This window comes from Sceloporus occidentalis, unplaced genomic scaffold (assembly GCF_023333645.1).
Source record: "Sceloporus occidentalis isolate IW3139 unplaced genomic scaffold, rSceOcc1.0.p SCAF_6, whole genome shotgun sequence".
Lineage (NCBI taxonomy): Eukaryota > Metazoa > Chordata > Lepidosauria > Squamata > Phrynosomatidae > Sceloporus > Sceloporus occidentalis.
The window spans coordinates 397,693-412,431 of record NW_028316986.1 but is presented as its reverse complement, the minus strand read 5'-3'; the positions used below and the strand labels follow the sequence as shown (position 1 = coordinate 412,431).

General features: G+C 57.2%; 2 protein-coding genes across 3 annotated transcripts; one reads left to right on the top strand and one right to left on the bottom strand.

Annotated features, from left to right (window-relative positions):
• The first annotated feature begins 1,236 nt into the window (after positions 1-1,236).
• On the top strand, positions 1,237-5,106 carry ABHD1 (abhydrolase domain containing 1). Its single transcript, XM_089528640.1, has 9 exons — positions 1,237-1,352; positions 1,979-2,139; positions 2,310-2,501; positions 2,657-2,702; positions 2,879-2,991; positions 3,909-4,082; positions 4,247-4,295; positions 4,409-4,574; positions 4,677-5,106. The coding sequence occupies exons 1-9, from the start codon at positions 1,272-1,274 to the stop codon at positions 4,922-4,924; spliced, it is 1,230 nt and encodes a 409-aa protein (XP_089384766.1). The 5' UTR covers positions 1,237-1,271; the 3' UTR covers positions 4,925-5,106.
• Positions 5,107-7,158: 2,052 nt separating this feature from the next.
• LOC149310283 (guanine nucleotide-exchange factor SEC12-like) lies at positions 7,159-14,707 on the bottom strand. Of its 2 annotated transcripts, XM_089528639.1 has the most exons (9): positions 12,855-14,707; positions 11,879-12,077; positions 9,733-9,944; positions 9,445-9,525; positions 8,886-9,010; positions 8,626-8,799; positions 8,212-8,284; positions 7,696-7,846; positions 7,159-7,607 (listed from the first exon to the last, which is right to left on the bottom strand). In XM_089528639.1, the coding sequence occupies exons 1-9, from the start codon at positions 13,128-13,130 to the stop codon at positions 7,513-7,515; spliced, it is 1,386 nt and encodes a 461-aa protein (XP_089384765.1). In that variant the 5' UTR covers positions 13,131-14,707; the 3' UTR covers positions 7,159-7,512. The 2 variants fall into 2 exon arrangements, 1 of the variants encoding a protein (XP_089384765.1); XR_016281634.1 differs by lacking the exon at positions 8,212-8,284 and having other exon boundaries at positions 7,516-7,607.
• Positions 14,708-14,739: the final 32 nt, after the last annotated feature.

Here is a 14,739-nt window from a genome sequence, read left to right as displayed (position 1 = left end):
TTCCTTTGTGGCCATTTTGGATGAGGTGGGATTCGTATGGCGTTCCATCACCAGTGGGCAAGGAAGGGGGCATCTAAGAGCCCCCAGCCACCCCCCCAGAACAGCAGGTGGCCAAAGGGAGCCCGGAAGGTGGGAGCAAGCAGCCCCTGAGTGCATTTTCTATGGCAGGAGTTACACTTCGTGGCCACTTCCTTGCTCCCCTCCCTGGAATCATAGAACCCCAAAAGGGCCCTGCTCCAGCCCAGGCCCCTCCTTCTGCCATGCAGGAACTCACAATCCAGCCCCCCCTCCCCCCCCCAATCGACTGATGATGGCCCTCCAGCCTCTGCTGGCTAGGAAAGACCTGGAAAAGATGCTTAGGATATACAGCTGAGCACAAAAGCCAGAAGCATACAAGATGGAGGCGAGAGAGGACGGGAAGAGGGCCATTCGAGAGCCATGCTGATGGCTCTGGAGCAGATCCCGCAAGAGGCCGAGCGGAGGAAGAGGAGGAGGGACTCTCTGAAGGGCTTCAAGGGCTGCAGGGAGGACGTCTCTCATCCAGAGGGTCGCCATGAGTCTATTGACGCAGCCTAGGATCGCATTGGCCTTTTTAGCTGCTGCACCACAGCCTTGACTCATCCGGGGGCAGCAAGCAAAAAAGGGGCTCTTCGGCGCTCAGTTCCGCAGGGACCGGGGTTCTTAGAGGTCCATTTGCTATAAAGATCCACGGGGCCCCCTGATTTGGGGAGGGGGCGACCTTAACCTCTTCGACGAAGTGCTCCTCGCCCCCCCATTCCCGTCCCATTACAAAAAGAGCCTCTGGGGGGGTAGGGGTCAGACGCCATTGCCGCCATGTCCGCCTTCTTCCCTTGAGGAGGCTGAGAGAGTGTGACTCTCTTCCCGGGGCAGAGGCGGATTCGAACCCTGCTCTCTAGCGCTCCTCGCTCCTGCCATTCCAATTCATAGTCTACAAGGTTAAAACATGATGGACGGGCGTCCTCCTTTCCCCGGACCCCGTCCTCCATCCCAGCCTTCCGTCTCAAAGGCCCCAGGAGCACGCGCTGACGTCCTTCTGATCTTCTATTTGGCCCCGCCCTCCTTCCTTTCTTCCTGGAGCGCGGACTCGCCCCGCCCTTTTGCCCGTTTCAAAGATGGCCGCGGGGGCGGAGCCTGGCGCCTTCCCGTCACAAAGAGGGCCGCCGTGGGCGAGTGCGCATGCGCCTTCCGCGCCGGTTCAATGCCAGCGCTCCTGCAGCTCCTCTTCCGCGGGAAAAGAAGAAGGAAGGAGGATGCTGCTGCTCCTGGGCTTCGGCTCCGGGCTCCTCGCCGCTTGCTGCTACTGCTACTACTACTACTCCCGCGTCCCCCAGGTACTCCTCCTGGGCAGCCGCTCCGGAGAAACAGCCAGAGCCAGACGGGGCTCAGCCTCCGGGGCATGGCATGGGCAGAGCACTCTGCACGCGCCCAGAGGCACCGCTAGCAAACAGGGCCTTCTCCCTTGGATGGCTGGGCGCTCCCCGCCTTCCTTCCTTCCTTCCTTCCCTGCCTCTTCCTTCCTTGCTTTCCTTGTTCCTTCCGCCCCTTCTTCCTCCCCCTCTCTATTCCTCCCTCCCTCCTTCCCTTTTCTCTCTCTTTCCTTTCTTCTTCCGTTCTCTTTCCTTCCTTCCTTCCTTCTCTCTTCCCTTCCTTCCTTCCCTCCTCCCTTCTTCCTTCTCTCTTTCCTTCCTTCCTTTCTTCTCTCTTCTCTTCCTCCTTCCCTTCTCTCTTTCCTTCCTCCCCTTCCCTTGGGATCCCCGCTGCCCAAGAAGGGAAGCCCATCTCCGCAGAGAGGCCCGCAGCAATGCTCTGACGCACCGTGCCAAAAGCACAACAGCTGGAGGGCAGGGACAGGAGGGTCCCCCATCGGCCTCCCCTCCCAGGGGTCCGGACCACTTGCCCTCCTGGGGCTCAGTCAGTCGGTGCCCCCTGTGACCACTCTCCTCTTCTTCCCTTTCAGCGTCCGGTGCTGCTGGCCTGCGGCCCCTTTGGCCAGTTCCTGTCCCGGCGGTGTCCGGTGGTGTCCGAGACCTTCTTCCCGACCCCCTGGTGCTTTGAGGGCCACCTCCAGACCATCCTCCGCGTCCTCCTCAAGTCCAGGCCAGACGTCCAATACCAAAGGTGGGTCCTGGGGACGGGGCAGCTGGCCTGGAAGACCACCTGGATGGCCCTCTGCCCCAGGCAGGGCTCGAATGGGGTCTTCCTGCAGGACCGAAGAAGGCGGTTCGGCTGGTGGTCCCTTCCAGCTCTAGGATCCTATGATTTGCCTCCTTGTCTCTGTGGTTCTCCAGCGAGGTGCTGCAGACCCCCGATGGGGGTCAGCTCTGCCTGGACTGGGCCAAGGGCGAGGAGGGCTACGCCACCAGTGCCTACGCTGACCCCGAGTGCTGCCCCACCGTCCTCTTCCTTCCCGGCCTGACGGGCAACAGCCAGGAGACCTACATCCTCCACCTGGTGCGCATCGCCCAGCGCAGGGGCTACAGGTGAGTGGACACTGGGCCAGGATTCAGCCTTGCTGCCATTGGCCTGCCAGGACCCCAGCGTTGCTCCAAAGAAGCTCACCTCCCTGGGATGGTTGGGGGGATGGTCCTTGCAAAGGGCCCTGACCTGCAAACTTATCAACCCTCCTACCTTCCAGGGCCATTGTGTTCAATAACCGGGGCTGCAAAGGAGAGGAGCTGCTGGTAAGCAAGGAGTGCACCTGCCCCCCTCGTGGGCGCACAAATACACAAAGGGGAGAGGGGTCTGCCAGTTCTGGAGGTCCAGATGGGCAACCTCTCTCCTACCCCCCAATTTTCTGCCTCTCTGATAAATGGTTCCCCAACTCTCACTGTTTCTCCCCCCCCCCCCCCCAATGCAGACTCCTCGGGCTTTCTGTGCAGACAATACTGAAGACCTGGAGCTGGTGGTGACCCACATCAAGAGCCGCTTCCCTCAAGCCCCACTGATGGCTGTGGGCATCTCTCTGGGCGGGTGAGGCTGGGAAGCTGCGTGTGGGGCAGAGAGTAAGGCAAAGGGGCACAGGGGTATACCAGGAATTGGTCTTACCTAGTGGTGGTGGGGGGGGGGGGCAGACTACCTCAGCCCCTGGAGGTCCATTTGGGCCCTGGACCCCCAATAGCCCCCAACACTGGAGGGGTCAGTGCCAGGCCCTCAGAGGTCAGTTTGGGCTCCCACATAGCTGTAGCCATGCCAAAGCCTGAACAGAAGGGAATGCCGTGGCTGCTGAGCAAGAGAAAAAGGGATACAACATCTTTTCTCACTTGCCCAGTAGCCATGCCAGGTGGACCACCCCATTGGTGACCCCCCTAATGACGCCACTGACATGGCCACCGAGATTGCAAAGGGGCAAGGAAAAGCCCCCTTTGCATTTCTAATCTCCCTCCCCAGTGGGTGCCCCTCTCCCCCCCACATCCTGGACCAGGCCCAATGGCTTCTACAACTGGGAGGCAGAATTGGGCAAGGGTGGGGGGCTTCTCTGCCAACCCCTGAGTAGGAACAACAAGCAGGAGGCCTGCATGGAATGGTGTCTGGGAAGAGCAAAGCATCTGCCCCATGCTAAATCATGGGGCCAAGCGAGGTTTCGACATGAGGAGGAGGCAGTTGCTGGGACTGGGTGAAAGGGAAGCTGCTCTCCTGGTTGTGCAGGTGTGAGTGTGTGACAGCCCCACCCAGGATAACAAGCTGAAGATCCAGCTTGACGCTGTGTGACGCTGAAACTTGCTCCTCTCCCTGTGCTCTTTTCCTTGCCCAAGCTGAAAACACTTTCACCTGTTAGCACCAAAGGCATCACTGGGGCCAGTGTCACCTGGTGCGGTGGGAAGAAGGTGGGATGAAAATCCAGTAAATTAGGGCCCCCGCATTGCTGAGCTTCCCTTCTTTCCTGGCAGGATCCTGGTGCTGAACTACCTGGGGCAGAAGGGCCAGGAGGCCGGGCTGGTTGCCGCCATGACCTGCTCCGTCACCTGGGATTCCTTCGAGACCACCTCCTCCCTCGAGAGGCCCCTCAACCTGGTGCTCTTCAACCAGCGACTCACTGCCAACCTGCGTCGGCTCATCCAGCGGTGGGTGTGGGGGCCTGGCAGATATAGAACCACTCTCTCTGGGCTGGGCACTTTAGAAGGGCAGGTGTGCCTCTGGCAAGGAAGGAGTCTCCCATTCAACCCCCCTCCCTGAAACACCTGGCTTCCCCCCCCCCTCCCACTGATGGTCCCACTCCTCTTTCCAGGCACAGGAAGGTTATTGAAGGGATGCTGGACGTGGATCATGTGCTGAAGGTAGACCTGCCTCCCTGCAACCCCCCACCCTCTCCCCCCAACCAGTGCTTTGATACTTCTCCATCTCTCTCTCTCTGTGTACACACTGCCCCCCCCCCCCCAAAAAAAAAAAGGCTCGCAGCATCCGGGAGTTTGATGAGCGCTACACCGCTGTGGCCTTCGGCTACAGGTCCTGCGAAGAGTACTACCGGTCAGCCAGCCCCCGCTGGAAGGTGGGGGGCATCCGGGTGCCTGTTCTGTGCCTCAATGCCTCCGACGACCCCTTCTCCCCACGGCACGGTGAGTCTGGGAGGGTGGGGGCGTCCTTCTCTGTCCTGGGGGAGGGTTCTGTGGGGGTCTCCTGTTGTTTGACCATCCTTGTGCCACCTGGCTTTCTTGCAGCCATCCCTGTGGAGGCAGCGCAGAGGGTGCCTGCCCTGGCACTGCTGGTGACGGCAAGAGGGGGCCACATTGGCTTCCTGGAGGGCCTCTTCCCCCGCCATGAGAGCTACATGGACCGCGTCTTCGCCCAGTTTGTGGCCGCTATCTTTGAGCACCCGCAGGAACTGGCCCAAGCAATGGCCGTGGAGGCCGACCAGAGTGAAAGGAGTGAAGAGCCTAGCAGCTGCCCTGAGCCTCTGGCCACCTGAGATCCCTGGTGGATGGGGGTCCTGGTCCTGTCCTCCCTCACAGGGAAAGGTGCACATGCAGTGGCAGGAACAGCACCACCACCACCACCTTCTGTGCAAAGGACAGGGCCTACTCCTTCAAGAGAGCACCACAATCCCTCCCACTGCCTTATGATGAACACAAATACAGGGTTGTTCTTTCACTTCCTTGGTGCAAAGTTTTTCCCTTCTTGAGTCTAAAAGGAGCCAGTGCTCCTCCAATTTCATTTGGGAAGTTCCTGGATTCTTCTGCATAGGAGAAATACATACAGAATGACAGACTCCTAGAGCAGTCCAACCCCATTCTGCCATGTATGAAGACACAAAGCCCTCCTTGGGGCAAATGACCATCCAGCGTCTGTTTGAAAACAGTCTCCAAAGCTGACTCCACCAGTCTGCAAAGCAGCAACATCTTCCACTGTCAAATAGCTCTTGCCACCAGGAAGTTCTTCCTAATGTTTAGGTGGAATTTATTTTCTTTTACCATCCGTTACTCCATGTCCTATTCTCTGGAGCTGCAGAAAACTCCAGCTTCAATAGGAAATCCCTTCAAATCCTTAAACAGGGCTATATCATATCACCTCTTAACCATCTCTTCTCCTGGCTAAACAGACCCAGCTCCCTAAGTCTCTCCTCAGAGGGCTTCATGATTTCCAGACCATTTTTGGTTGACCACCTCTGGACACACTGGCCCCTGAGGGTGGACATTGCCAAAGGGAGTGTGGGTGCAAGGGTGGTGGCCACACCTTTTAACTCACCACCATGGCACCGCACTTGTCAAGGAGATGGCATGGCCCCATCCGCTTGGGAAAGCAGTCCCCCACTTGCCAGCTAGTTGTTTGGCGAAACTGCGAGAGCATCAGAACAAGCTCTGCAAAGGAGAAATGTCGCTCTTTCACCTCCAAGTTGTGCAGCCAAGAGCAGAGGTACACAAAACCAGACCTCATTTTGGGGGAAGCATCTAGCTATGGCTGAGGTAAAGACCATAGTTGTTGCTGCCTCCCAAGTCTGCCACCAGTCTTGAAGAGATTCCTGTTTTGTCACAGCTCCTCCTGGCCATTTCTAGTTGGAGTTGGGGTTCTTTGTACACTTCCAGGGTTGGACTAAATGTCCCCCAGGTTCCCTTCCAGCTCTAGGATCAGAACCCAGGTTCTGTCCTCAGTAGCATCTGCAGGCACGCGTGGAACCCCTGCTGCCAGTCAAGGTCTGCCAGCCCTGACCCATCTACACAAGTGGCTAAAAAAACCCTTGGTATCCCATGAGAAGGAAGATGGAGGCAAGCTTCAAGGCAACCACCATGCACCCTCCCCATACACTTTACCCCATTAGTCTTCAAGGATAGAGACCTGGTGTTAAGCGCCTTGACCCTTTCTCACCAGCCATAAACACAGAGGCACTGAGGGGAGCCAAATGCACCACACCCACCACCTAGTGAGCATGAAACTGACTTGGGTACATGTCACTTCCCCCACATGGATGTGCCCTCCCATTCCTAGAAGCAAACTGACATGGGACACACACAGAGTGGCTCAGAGTGCCAACTGACAAGAGGTTAGCTGACCCTTTGCCCTACTTCAGGAGCCAGGGTGGCACTGGGGCACAAGGCTTGCTGCTGCCTGCATTTTACGGTGCATGGAGATGGGAATGTGCAGATGCCTGACCCAGCATGTGTGGGAATTGGCTCCAGTGAGCATGGGACCTTCTAGACACCTCCTATTACAGAATGAGCCATTGTATTACTAAGAGTCATGCAGAGGAGAAAGCCTCCTTAGGATCTGGAGCTGGCTGGGAAGCAAGGCCTGGACATGTCCAAGTGGGAAGGAAACCCTCCTCTCTCATCATGGTGGCACCAAGTGCTTCCTTCCAATTGCACAGACGTACACACTCCAAAAATTGAAGAGCCCTCTCGCATGTGTGGGCCAGACCTTTGCCTCAGACCTCCTTACTCCTCATGAGCTATTCCACAGGACGTATAGTTGCTTATCCCCTCAAGGAACAAAAGAGGTACACAGGGTCAACCGCTGGACTGCAACCCCCATCAGTCCCACAAATACGGTCAGTGATGATATGTTCAGGATGCCAATAGGACCTCAAGACACCTGACTCTGGGGCCACTCCCATCTTGTGCCCTGTGTGGCCATGGCAGATGGAGCAACCCACTCATGCGCTCCTGGCCCCACTGAAGCCCCGAGGAAATGGAGACACACACCCTAAGGTAGACTGCAGGAAAGAGGATTTGCTCCTTCATCCTGATTTAATCGTCCTTCATGGGCTGGAGTGGGACTCGCCCGCTCAGAGCAGCCGAGGTGGGAATGATTCTCCCAGGAGAGCCACAAATACAGAGGTGCCCCTTGCCCCGGTGATGGGATGGCAAGGCCCAGGAGCAGTGCCTGAGCCAAGATCCCAGCCAGCCAGCCAGCCAGCCCGCAGTTCAGGCAAGCAGCCCTGGCCAGCTTCTCCATCAGACTGGCCCTAGTGCTTGGGGCTGGGCTCCTCTTCAGCCTGGGTCTAGAGAGGGCCACGTGAATGTCCATGCATCCGTAGAGGCTGTCCATGAGGAAGGAAGAGGGTCACAAGAAGCCAGGGAAGGTCAGCTGCAGCAGCAGGACTGTGGCCACAATCAGGCCAGAGCAGAGCAACAGCAGTAGCCAAATGGGGAAACTTCCTGCGAAAAGAGGAGGGGGAGACCCGAGTGAGTCAGGGCCAAGGTGACAATCCCCAACAGCCCAGCCCTCCCTCTTCCAAGGACATACGCCGGCAGGGGATCCGGTGCAGCCGACAGCGGCTGTCCACAGCCACGCTCAGCAGGGCAGCCTCATTGTCCTTCAGCAGCTCTGGGGTCTCGGGCAGGAAGGCCACAGCTGTGACCACAATGCCATGGGCCTCCTCCACGTAATACAGCCTCTGCCGGGATGGAAAAGAGGTGTGTTGCGGGAAAGGGTGGGGAGGCACCAGCAGATTCAGACTTCAAGTACCAGTTCGTAATTTGGGGGCTAGGGTGTGTGGCGCAGAGTTCCTGCAGCGTGGGGCTAACCAACAGATGAGGAAGTCCAGTATGAGGGGTCAGGGCAGCCTCACCCTCACTATGCTCTTGCCCTCATTTGTCATCTCACCTGCTGGTTAGCTTCACACTGCCGGACTTCCCAACTTAAAACTCCAACCCACACAGGAGCACCAGCCCCTCCCACCTTCCACCCCAATGCCATTTGGGCCTGGCCCAGTGAGCTGAGCCTAGATGAGCCCTGGATGGGGACAGAGGAGACCCCTACCTGCAAGGAGAAGGCGACAAAGATGGCCACCGAGCCTGTGACAGTGCCCAGCCCCAGGAACGTGCCCGTGTTACTGCCAACACAGAAAGCCACCTCTAAGTGCCACACCATGATGCATGTATGTGTGTGTTCCCCCTTTCACAAACCCACTCCTTGCTCTGGACTGGAGCTTCTCCAGAAAGCCAGCCACGCATCTGCCCTCTTCCGAGTCTCCATCCTACTTGCCCTTCCCTCAGTCCCACTCCACTCTGGAAATGAGAGATGAAAAGGCTCAAAGGGCTGCCATGGTGAGGAGTTCCCACACCTCTTGAGCCAGGAACAAAATCCTGCACAGCCACCAAGAGTCCATACCCCTCTTCAGATGAGTGCAGCAGAAATGCTCCACAACTGACTAGAGAGACCTCCAGCTCCTACCTGACAGAGAGGCAGGAAATGACCTCATTGCCGCAGGGCCTAGTGAGCAGTGGCAGGAAGCTGTGCCCGTCCCACTTAGTGATGTAGCAGGGGGGCGGGCGACGCTCTCGCTTATAGGGGATCTGCACCGTGTACAGCCGCAGGGCCTTGTCTTGGTCTTCCACCGTCCCAAACCTGCAACAGGAGGGAGAAGAATCAAGAGCCCAGGTGGCCAGCATGCAACCAGCCCTGCTTCATGGCCAGTCGGCCCAACCCACTACCTGCAGGCCTGGTAGCGGTAAGCCTTGTCTGGGATGCCTGGAAGGTTCTCGTTCCAGTGCAGCCCCGTCACCATCTGGTCCCGTTGCCACACACAGCACTGGAAGTCCCGGCCCACTGTCACCACCTGCAGAGAGGCCAGAGGGCAGCACTGAGAGCCACCACCTAAGAAGCCCGACCCCTGGCTAGCTCCCACCCCCACGGAGGGGTCCAGCCAGTCATGCCCTCAGCCACACACAGCCCAGGAGGATGAGCAACTGCAGTGCCTGCGTTTTCTGAGCTTCACCTTCTAAGGACCCCATGAGGCTCAAATGGAGGTGTCTCACTGCTTCCCTGTGAGAAGGGGTACAGTGTAATCATCGCCTCCACCTCTCATGTGGCCCCTTTGGCCCTGCTCTAGCAAAGGACCCTAAAGGTGCCACTTCCTGCTGCACACAGGGCGCTCTCTCCAGAGGTTGGACAATGCCAGGTCCCAGGGGTGCTTGAGGCCAATGGTTCTGATGATGATTTCTCCTGGCATGCGCATACTCACTCTCACCAGGGCCCTGCTGGGTCCCTCACCTTGTTGTCAGGGCTCAAAGCTATGTCCTCAATTTCCCCATTGTGGGCCTGGAACTCAAGGGTCTTCTTCATGCTGGGAAACTGCAGAGAGCAGAAGAGAGGAAGTGAAAATTAAAGAGATATTTGAACTACTACTGTTGTTGCCAAGCTCCAAGGGGGTGGAAGGCAATCCCCACACAAATCAACTTTCCCCATCCATTTGGTAATTCCTACGCCTGCCCATGGACATCCACCATGCACATGCTCTGCGTATCCCCTCAATACAGCACCATCACTGCCCCCTCGTACCTCCCAGACCCGCAAGAAGCCGTCCACACCGCCCGTGGCCAGGAGGGTGTGGTCATCGCTGAAGCACACGGCCTTCTGGAGGGTGTCGGGGCTGGTGTCTGTCTGGACGCAGTGCAGGGTCTCCACCTCCACTTCAGTTGTCTCGATGCGTGTGCCGCCTGAGGCGCTGGTGGTGGGGGCCTTACGGCTCCGGGGGATCTTGTCACCCCCACCTGAGGGCACAGAGAAAGCGCTGGGGGACTGGGGGACTCCTGCCCCTGTCTCCCCCCCTGAGTGTATGTGGAAATGACCTGTGGAGCTCCCCGCCCAGAGGATTGAGCAAAGGTGGCACCAGTATTCTGGAAACACAGCTCCTCCCTTAATGGGTTCCTTACAGGGAACAATCCTCAACCCACACAATGTACTTATTCTCCTGCTCACACAATGGAGACCAGAAGAAGGGAGAGGCACATCATGGCTAGTATCAGACCACAGATTTCCATGATCTCCCTCTCATTGGAGGCTGGGAAGCCTAGGAAGGGCCCACTGTTGTGTTTGCTGCTGAGGAGAAGCAGGGAGGCAACTCAAACCAAGCAGCAGCAGCTGGACTCAACTTGGGAGGGGGGGGAGAGAAATGAGGGTCAGGAAAAGGACAGAGCCTTTTTGCCCCTCCAGGATCCCAGAGCAGCCACTGCTCGCCTCATGGTCTGAACTGCCCCCGATCGCCATCTCTTAGGAGCCCTGGTGGCACAGTGGTTAAATGCCTGCGCTGCAGCCGCTCACTCACAAGCCATAAGGTTGTCAGTTATTATTAACATTTATTTATAGAGCGCTGTAAGGTTTCAGTACCAGCCAAGGGCTCAGGGTCCAATCAGCCTAGCATCCTTCCGAGGTCGCTAAAGTGCATACCCAGCTCGATGGGGGCAATTAGCTTGCACATTGAAAACCGCTTAGGGAGTGCTTAAGGAGTACATTGATAAGCAGTACAGAAATGTTTTCGGTGCGTTTTTTGCACTCTGTGGCCATGTTCTAGAAGAGTTTGTTCCTGATGTTTTGCCAGCACCTGTAGCTGGCATCTTCAGAGAATACTGGTGGGAAATGAATGGTGACCCTGGGTTGAGAGGAGTGATTTACCAAACTTTGTTTACTGTAAGGGTCTCTTCTTTCCTGTTGCAGATGTCCTGGTGTTTGTGGTTTTCAATGGCTTCCCTGTGCAATCTGACCTGACAGTTGTTGGCATGGTCCAGCATTTCCGTTTTTTGAAACGTGTTCTGCTAGGGCTGATTTTTCTGGCTGACCCAGTCTGCAGTGTCTCTCATATTCCTTGATTCGCATTTGAACACTGCTTTGGTGGTCCCTACGTAGACTTGTCCGCAGCTGCACCGTATGCGGTCAACTCCTGCGGCTGTGAGGGGTCTGCAGTAGCAGAACACATTACAAAGCATCCTGGGCATAAAATACTGTTTGAAAACACTGAAATTCTGTTTGGCTCCCAGTCCTGACAAACACCAAACCCAAGACCCAGCAAAATGCAAGTGAAAAGCACCCAAAGTCAGGGGTTTCCCCAGCAGACAAAGGGTCTCTAATTAAACAGACACAGAGGCTCTTTGCAGACCCTCCCAACCGGAGGAGGCCTTGCCGTTCAACAACAGAACAAGACACAGATTAACAGGGAAATCACTCCTCCCAACCAAAGGCCACGCAGCATATACCCCACTCTCTGCCATGCCAGCATTCTCTGGAGATGCCAGCCACAAATGCAGGTGAAACGTCAGGAATAAACCCTTCCAGAAGACAGCCTCGTTGCCCAAAAAGCCCACAAAAACCTATAGATGGGGCTTTGACTTCACACTGGGTACAGAAATGTACTTGCTATTGCTACTCCTATTGCTGTCTCCAGGGCTAAGACGCTGCAAGCCCCCTCCCAGTCCCTTGGGGGACGGAGCCCAGGGGCAAGGAAACAGCCCCCTCTGTGTCTCTGCTCTAAAGGAGGAGGAGGAGGAGGAGGAGATGTGTCCTGCAGCTCCACAGGAAAGGCAGCCCCGCCTGAGGCCCAGACTGGTCAGCCACGCTGGCTAGGACCTACAAAACCATCAAGCCAGAGGCCTCCTCCTCTGCCCCCGGCCCACCCACCCACCCACCCTTGATGTTTGAGTCAAAGCCCCACCTGCTTCGTTGGGGGCTCCTTCCACTCTGCTGCAAGGTCTCTGGAGGCGGAAGCGGAGGATGTGGCAGGTGGCATCCTGTCCGGCGGCGATGACGTCTCCGGCCAGGTCCATGGTCATGGTGGCCCTGGTGTCCGTGTCGTGGGCATGGAGGAGGGAGGCCGACAGCTCCCCATTGTGCCAGGACAGCGCCAGGAAGTGCTGCGGGGGAGAAGAGGGACAGAGGTAGTCAGTGGCTGAAGGGGTGTCCCTGGGGAGCGGGGCAAAGGGAGTCAAAGCAGAAGGGGGGCTCCCTTAATAAAAAGGGAGGGAGGGAGGGGTCTCAGCTGGGGGGCCTTCTCATGGAAGGGGGGGGACAAGGTGGGTGGGACAGCCCTGACCCCCCCCCCGGGGTAGAAGAGGGTCTGTGGCTGAAGGGGTGGAGGGGGGCAAAGGGAGGGAAAGCTGAAGGGGGGCTTAAAGAGGGGCAGTCTCAGCAGGGGGGCTTGCCAGGAAAGTGGGGGGCGAGGTCTCCCCCTCTTTCCCCACCCCTAATGCCAAGGTACTGGGGGTCTTAATGTCCACCAGCTGAACCTCAGGCGCCAGGCCCGCCAGTCAGGGGAGAGGGTCTGGTAGGAGACCCCCCTCCCCATGGGACTGGGGAAAGGATGGGGGTCCCAAGCATGGCTTCGTGCCCACCTCCCGCCCTCCCCCGCCAAGAGAGAGGGGCTTGGCAGGCAGGTGACCCCCAGCCCTAACTCTCCCTGGCCCCCCTCGCCCTGGGAAAGGGGCGGGGTCTCCCGAGAGGGGCTCTCAGCCGAGGGGGGGGGACCAGGCAGGCGACCCCTGACCCCTCCTCCCCTCCAGATCCCAGTCTTAGGCCTAGCTCCTTAGGGGTCTAGAAGGGGGTCTCAGTGGCCATGGGAAAGGGTCTCCCCAGCAGAGGGGCAGGCGACCCCTGGCCCCAGTGTGTGTCTTTGGGGAGGTCTTCTCACTGACCAGTCCGTTGGCGATTCCGGTCTTGGCGGCGCCCCCTCCCCCGGCCAGCAGCGCCAGCCCGGCTTCGCGGTGAAGGCGGAGGGCGTAGAGCGGGAAGGGCGCCCGGTAGAGCTCCGGCGGAAGGAGGCGCCGCCGGAGAAGGCCGCGGGGGGCCATGGCCGAGGAGGCGGGCCGGGTCACCTCATCCCAGGCAAGAAAGGGACGGACGGACGGAGCCTTCTCTCTCCCCTCCCTTGGCTCCACTGCGGACCCGCTGCTCAGCTTCCCGCTGAGCATGCGCAGTGCGGCTGCGCAGGCGCACTGCTCCCAGGCCCACGTCAGCGCCAGGCTCAGGGCGGACCTTCCCCGAGTCACGTGACTTCTCCAAGAACGTCCCGCCGCGCCATCTTTAATCCTGGCGGAAGAGCGGCGGGGCCCAAAGTGGCTCTTAAAGGGGCAGAACAAGAGAGAGGGCGGGTCTTCTATCAACAGTGATTTTCCCCAAAGTCTGCCCTTTAAGAGATTTTGGACTTCATCTCCCAGAAGCCTCAGCCATGTTGGCCAATAGTCTGGGATCCTGGGAGCTGAAGTCCAAAATCCCTGAAAGAGCTGAGTTTGGAGACCATCTGCGCTGTAGAAATAACGCGGTTTAACACTGCTTTAAGTGCCGGAGCTCGAGCCTAAATGGAGTCTCGGGATTTGTAGTTTCGCAAGGCCTTTTAGCCTTCTCTGCCCAGGAATGCTAGCGCTGCCTCACAAAAGTACAAAACCCCAGGATTGGCATTTAAAGCGGTGTCAAACCGTGTTATTGCTATAGTGTGGATGCGCCCAGAGAAAGATAAAGGCGCCCACAGCCTTTCTTAATGCATAGTTACAGCACTTCCATGCCTCTAAGTTGCCATGGCAACAAGATCCCATGGAGCCCTGGGATTTGCCATGTAACTACAAACCCCAGAATCCCCCGGCAGTTAAAGCGATTGGCAACGCTGGTCTTTCTGATCTTGGATTTACCACTTTTCATGGCAACTAGGCCTCCCAAGAAGGGCCTTTGGAGCAAGATTCAATGCATACATAAGACCAGGCAGGCTGGGATAAAGAAAGCTACGCCGGTCGCTCCACATTTGCCTCTTCGGACTTTGATTATCCATGGATTTTATTACTATGTTCTCTCTAGGAATATCTAGGTCCTCCAGCGCAACTCTATGGTCCACTTTCACCAAAGGTCTGGGTGACAAAACGGCAGTGCGCACAAAGCGTTTTCCTTTCCTTCATGCTTTGCATCCTGTGTTACATGCCCTTAAGTTTTACCCTCGACTTGTCCATGGGTCGCATGCATCAAACCCCATAAATCTGGCCCCAAAGCCTGCTCTCGGTTTATACACGACGTCGACTTATAGTCTAGTATTTACGGTAGTTCCCTTAATCCCCAAACTTTGCTTTTTGAGATTTTGGACTTCAGCTCTTGCGGCTGAGGCTTCTGGGAGATGAAGTCAAAAAGGTCAGTTTGGGGACCACTGGTTCTAGACACTAGACATGTCTCCCTCCACATTCGTGTCTCTGACTCTTGCGATTTTATTATTCATGGATGTTATCCATATGTTCTCTAGGAATCTCTAGGTCCTCCAGCACAGCTCTATGGTCAACTTTAACCAAATGTCACACTGGAGGGCCTAGAGATCCCTAGAGGGAATCCTCAGGTAAAGACATAAGAGTTTTTGCTCTTTGCGGACTTGGACTGGATGGCCCTTGGGGCTCTTCGAACTCTGTGAGTCTATGATCCCCTGGAATGCCTGCCCCTTCCCTTGCAGTCAGGACCTCATATGGCCATCGCAACCTGCCTGCCCCATTGCTGCTCCCCATGGAAGGCCAAGAGAGAAAGACCCTCAGGGAAGGAGGTGGGGGCAAT

Bases quoted from the DNA above. Each gene is read 5' to 3' on its own strand.
- ABHD1 (XM_089528640.1), top strand. From the start codon at position 1,272: ATGCTGCTGCTCCTGGGCTTCGGCTCCGGGCTCCTCGCCGCTTGCTGC. The intron at 2,502-2,656 runs GTGAGTGGACAC...CCTACCTTCCAG, and splicing joins GCCCAGCGCAGGGGCTACAG to GGCCATTGTGTTCAATAACC. The intron at 4,083-4,246 runs GTGGGTGTGGGG...TCCTCTTTCCAG, and splicing joins CTGCGTCGGCTCATCCAGCG to GCACAGGAAGGTTATTGAAG.
- LOC149310283 (XM_089528639.1), bottom strand. From the start codon at position 13,130: ATGCTCAGCGGGAAGCTGAGCAGCGGGTCCGCAGTGGAGCCAAGGGAG. The intron at 8,800-8,885 runs GTAGTGGGTTGG...CTCCTGTTGCAG, and splicing joins TACCGCTACCAGGCCTGCAG to GTTTGGGACGGTGGAAGACC. The intron at 7,608-7,695 runs GTATGTCCTTGG...CTCTTTTCGCAG, and splicing joins GCACCGGATCCCCTGCCGGC to GAAGTTTCCCCATTTGGCTA.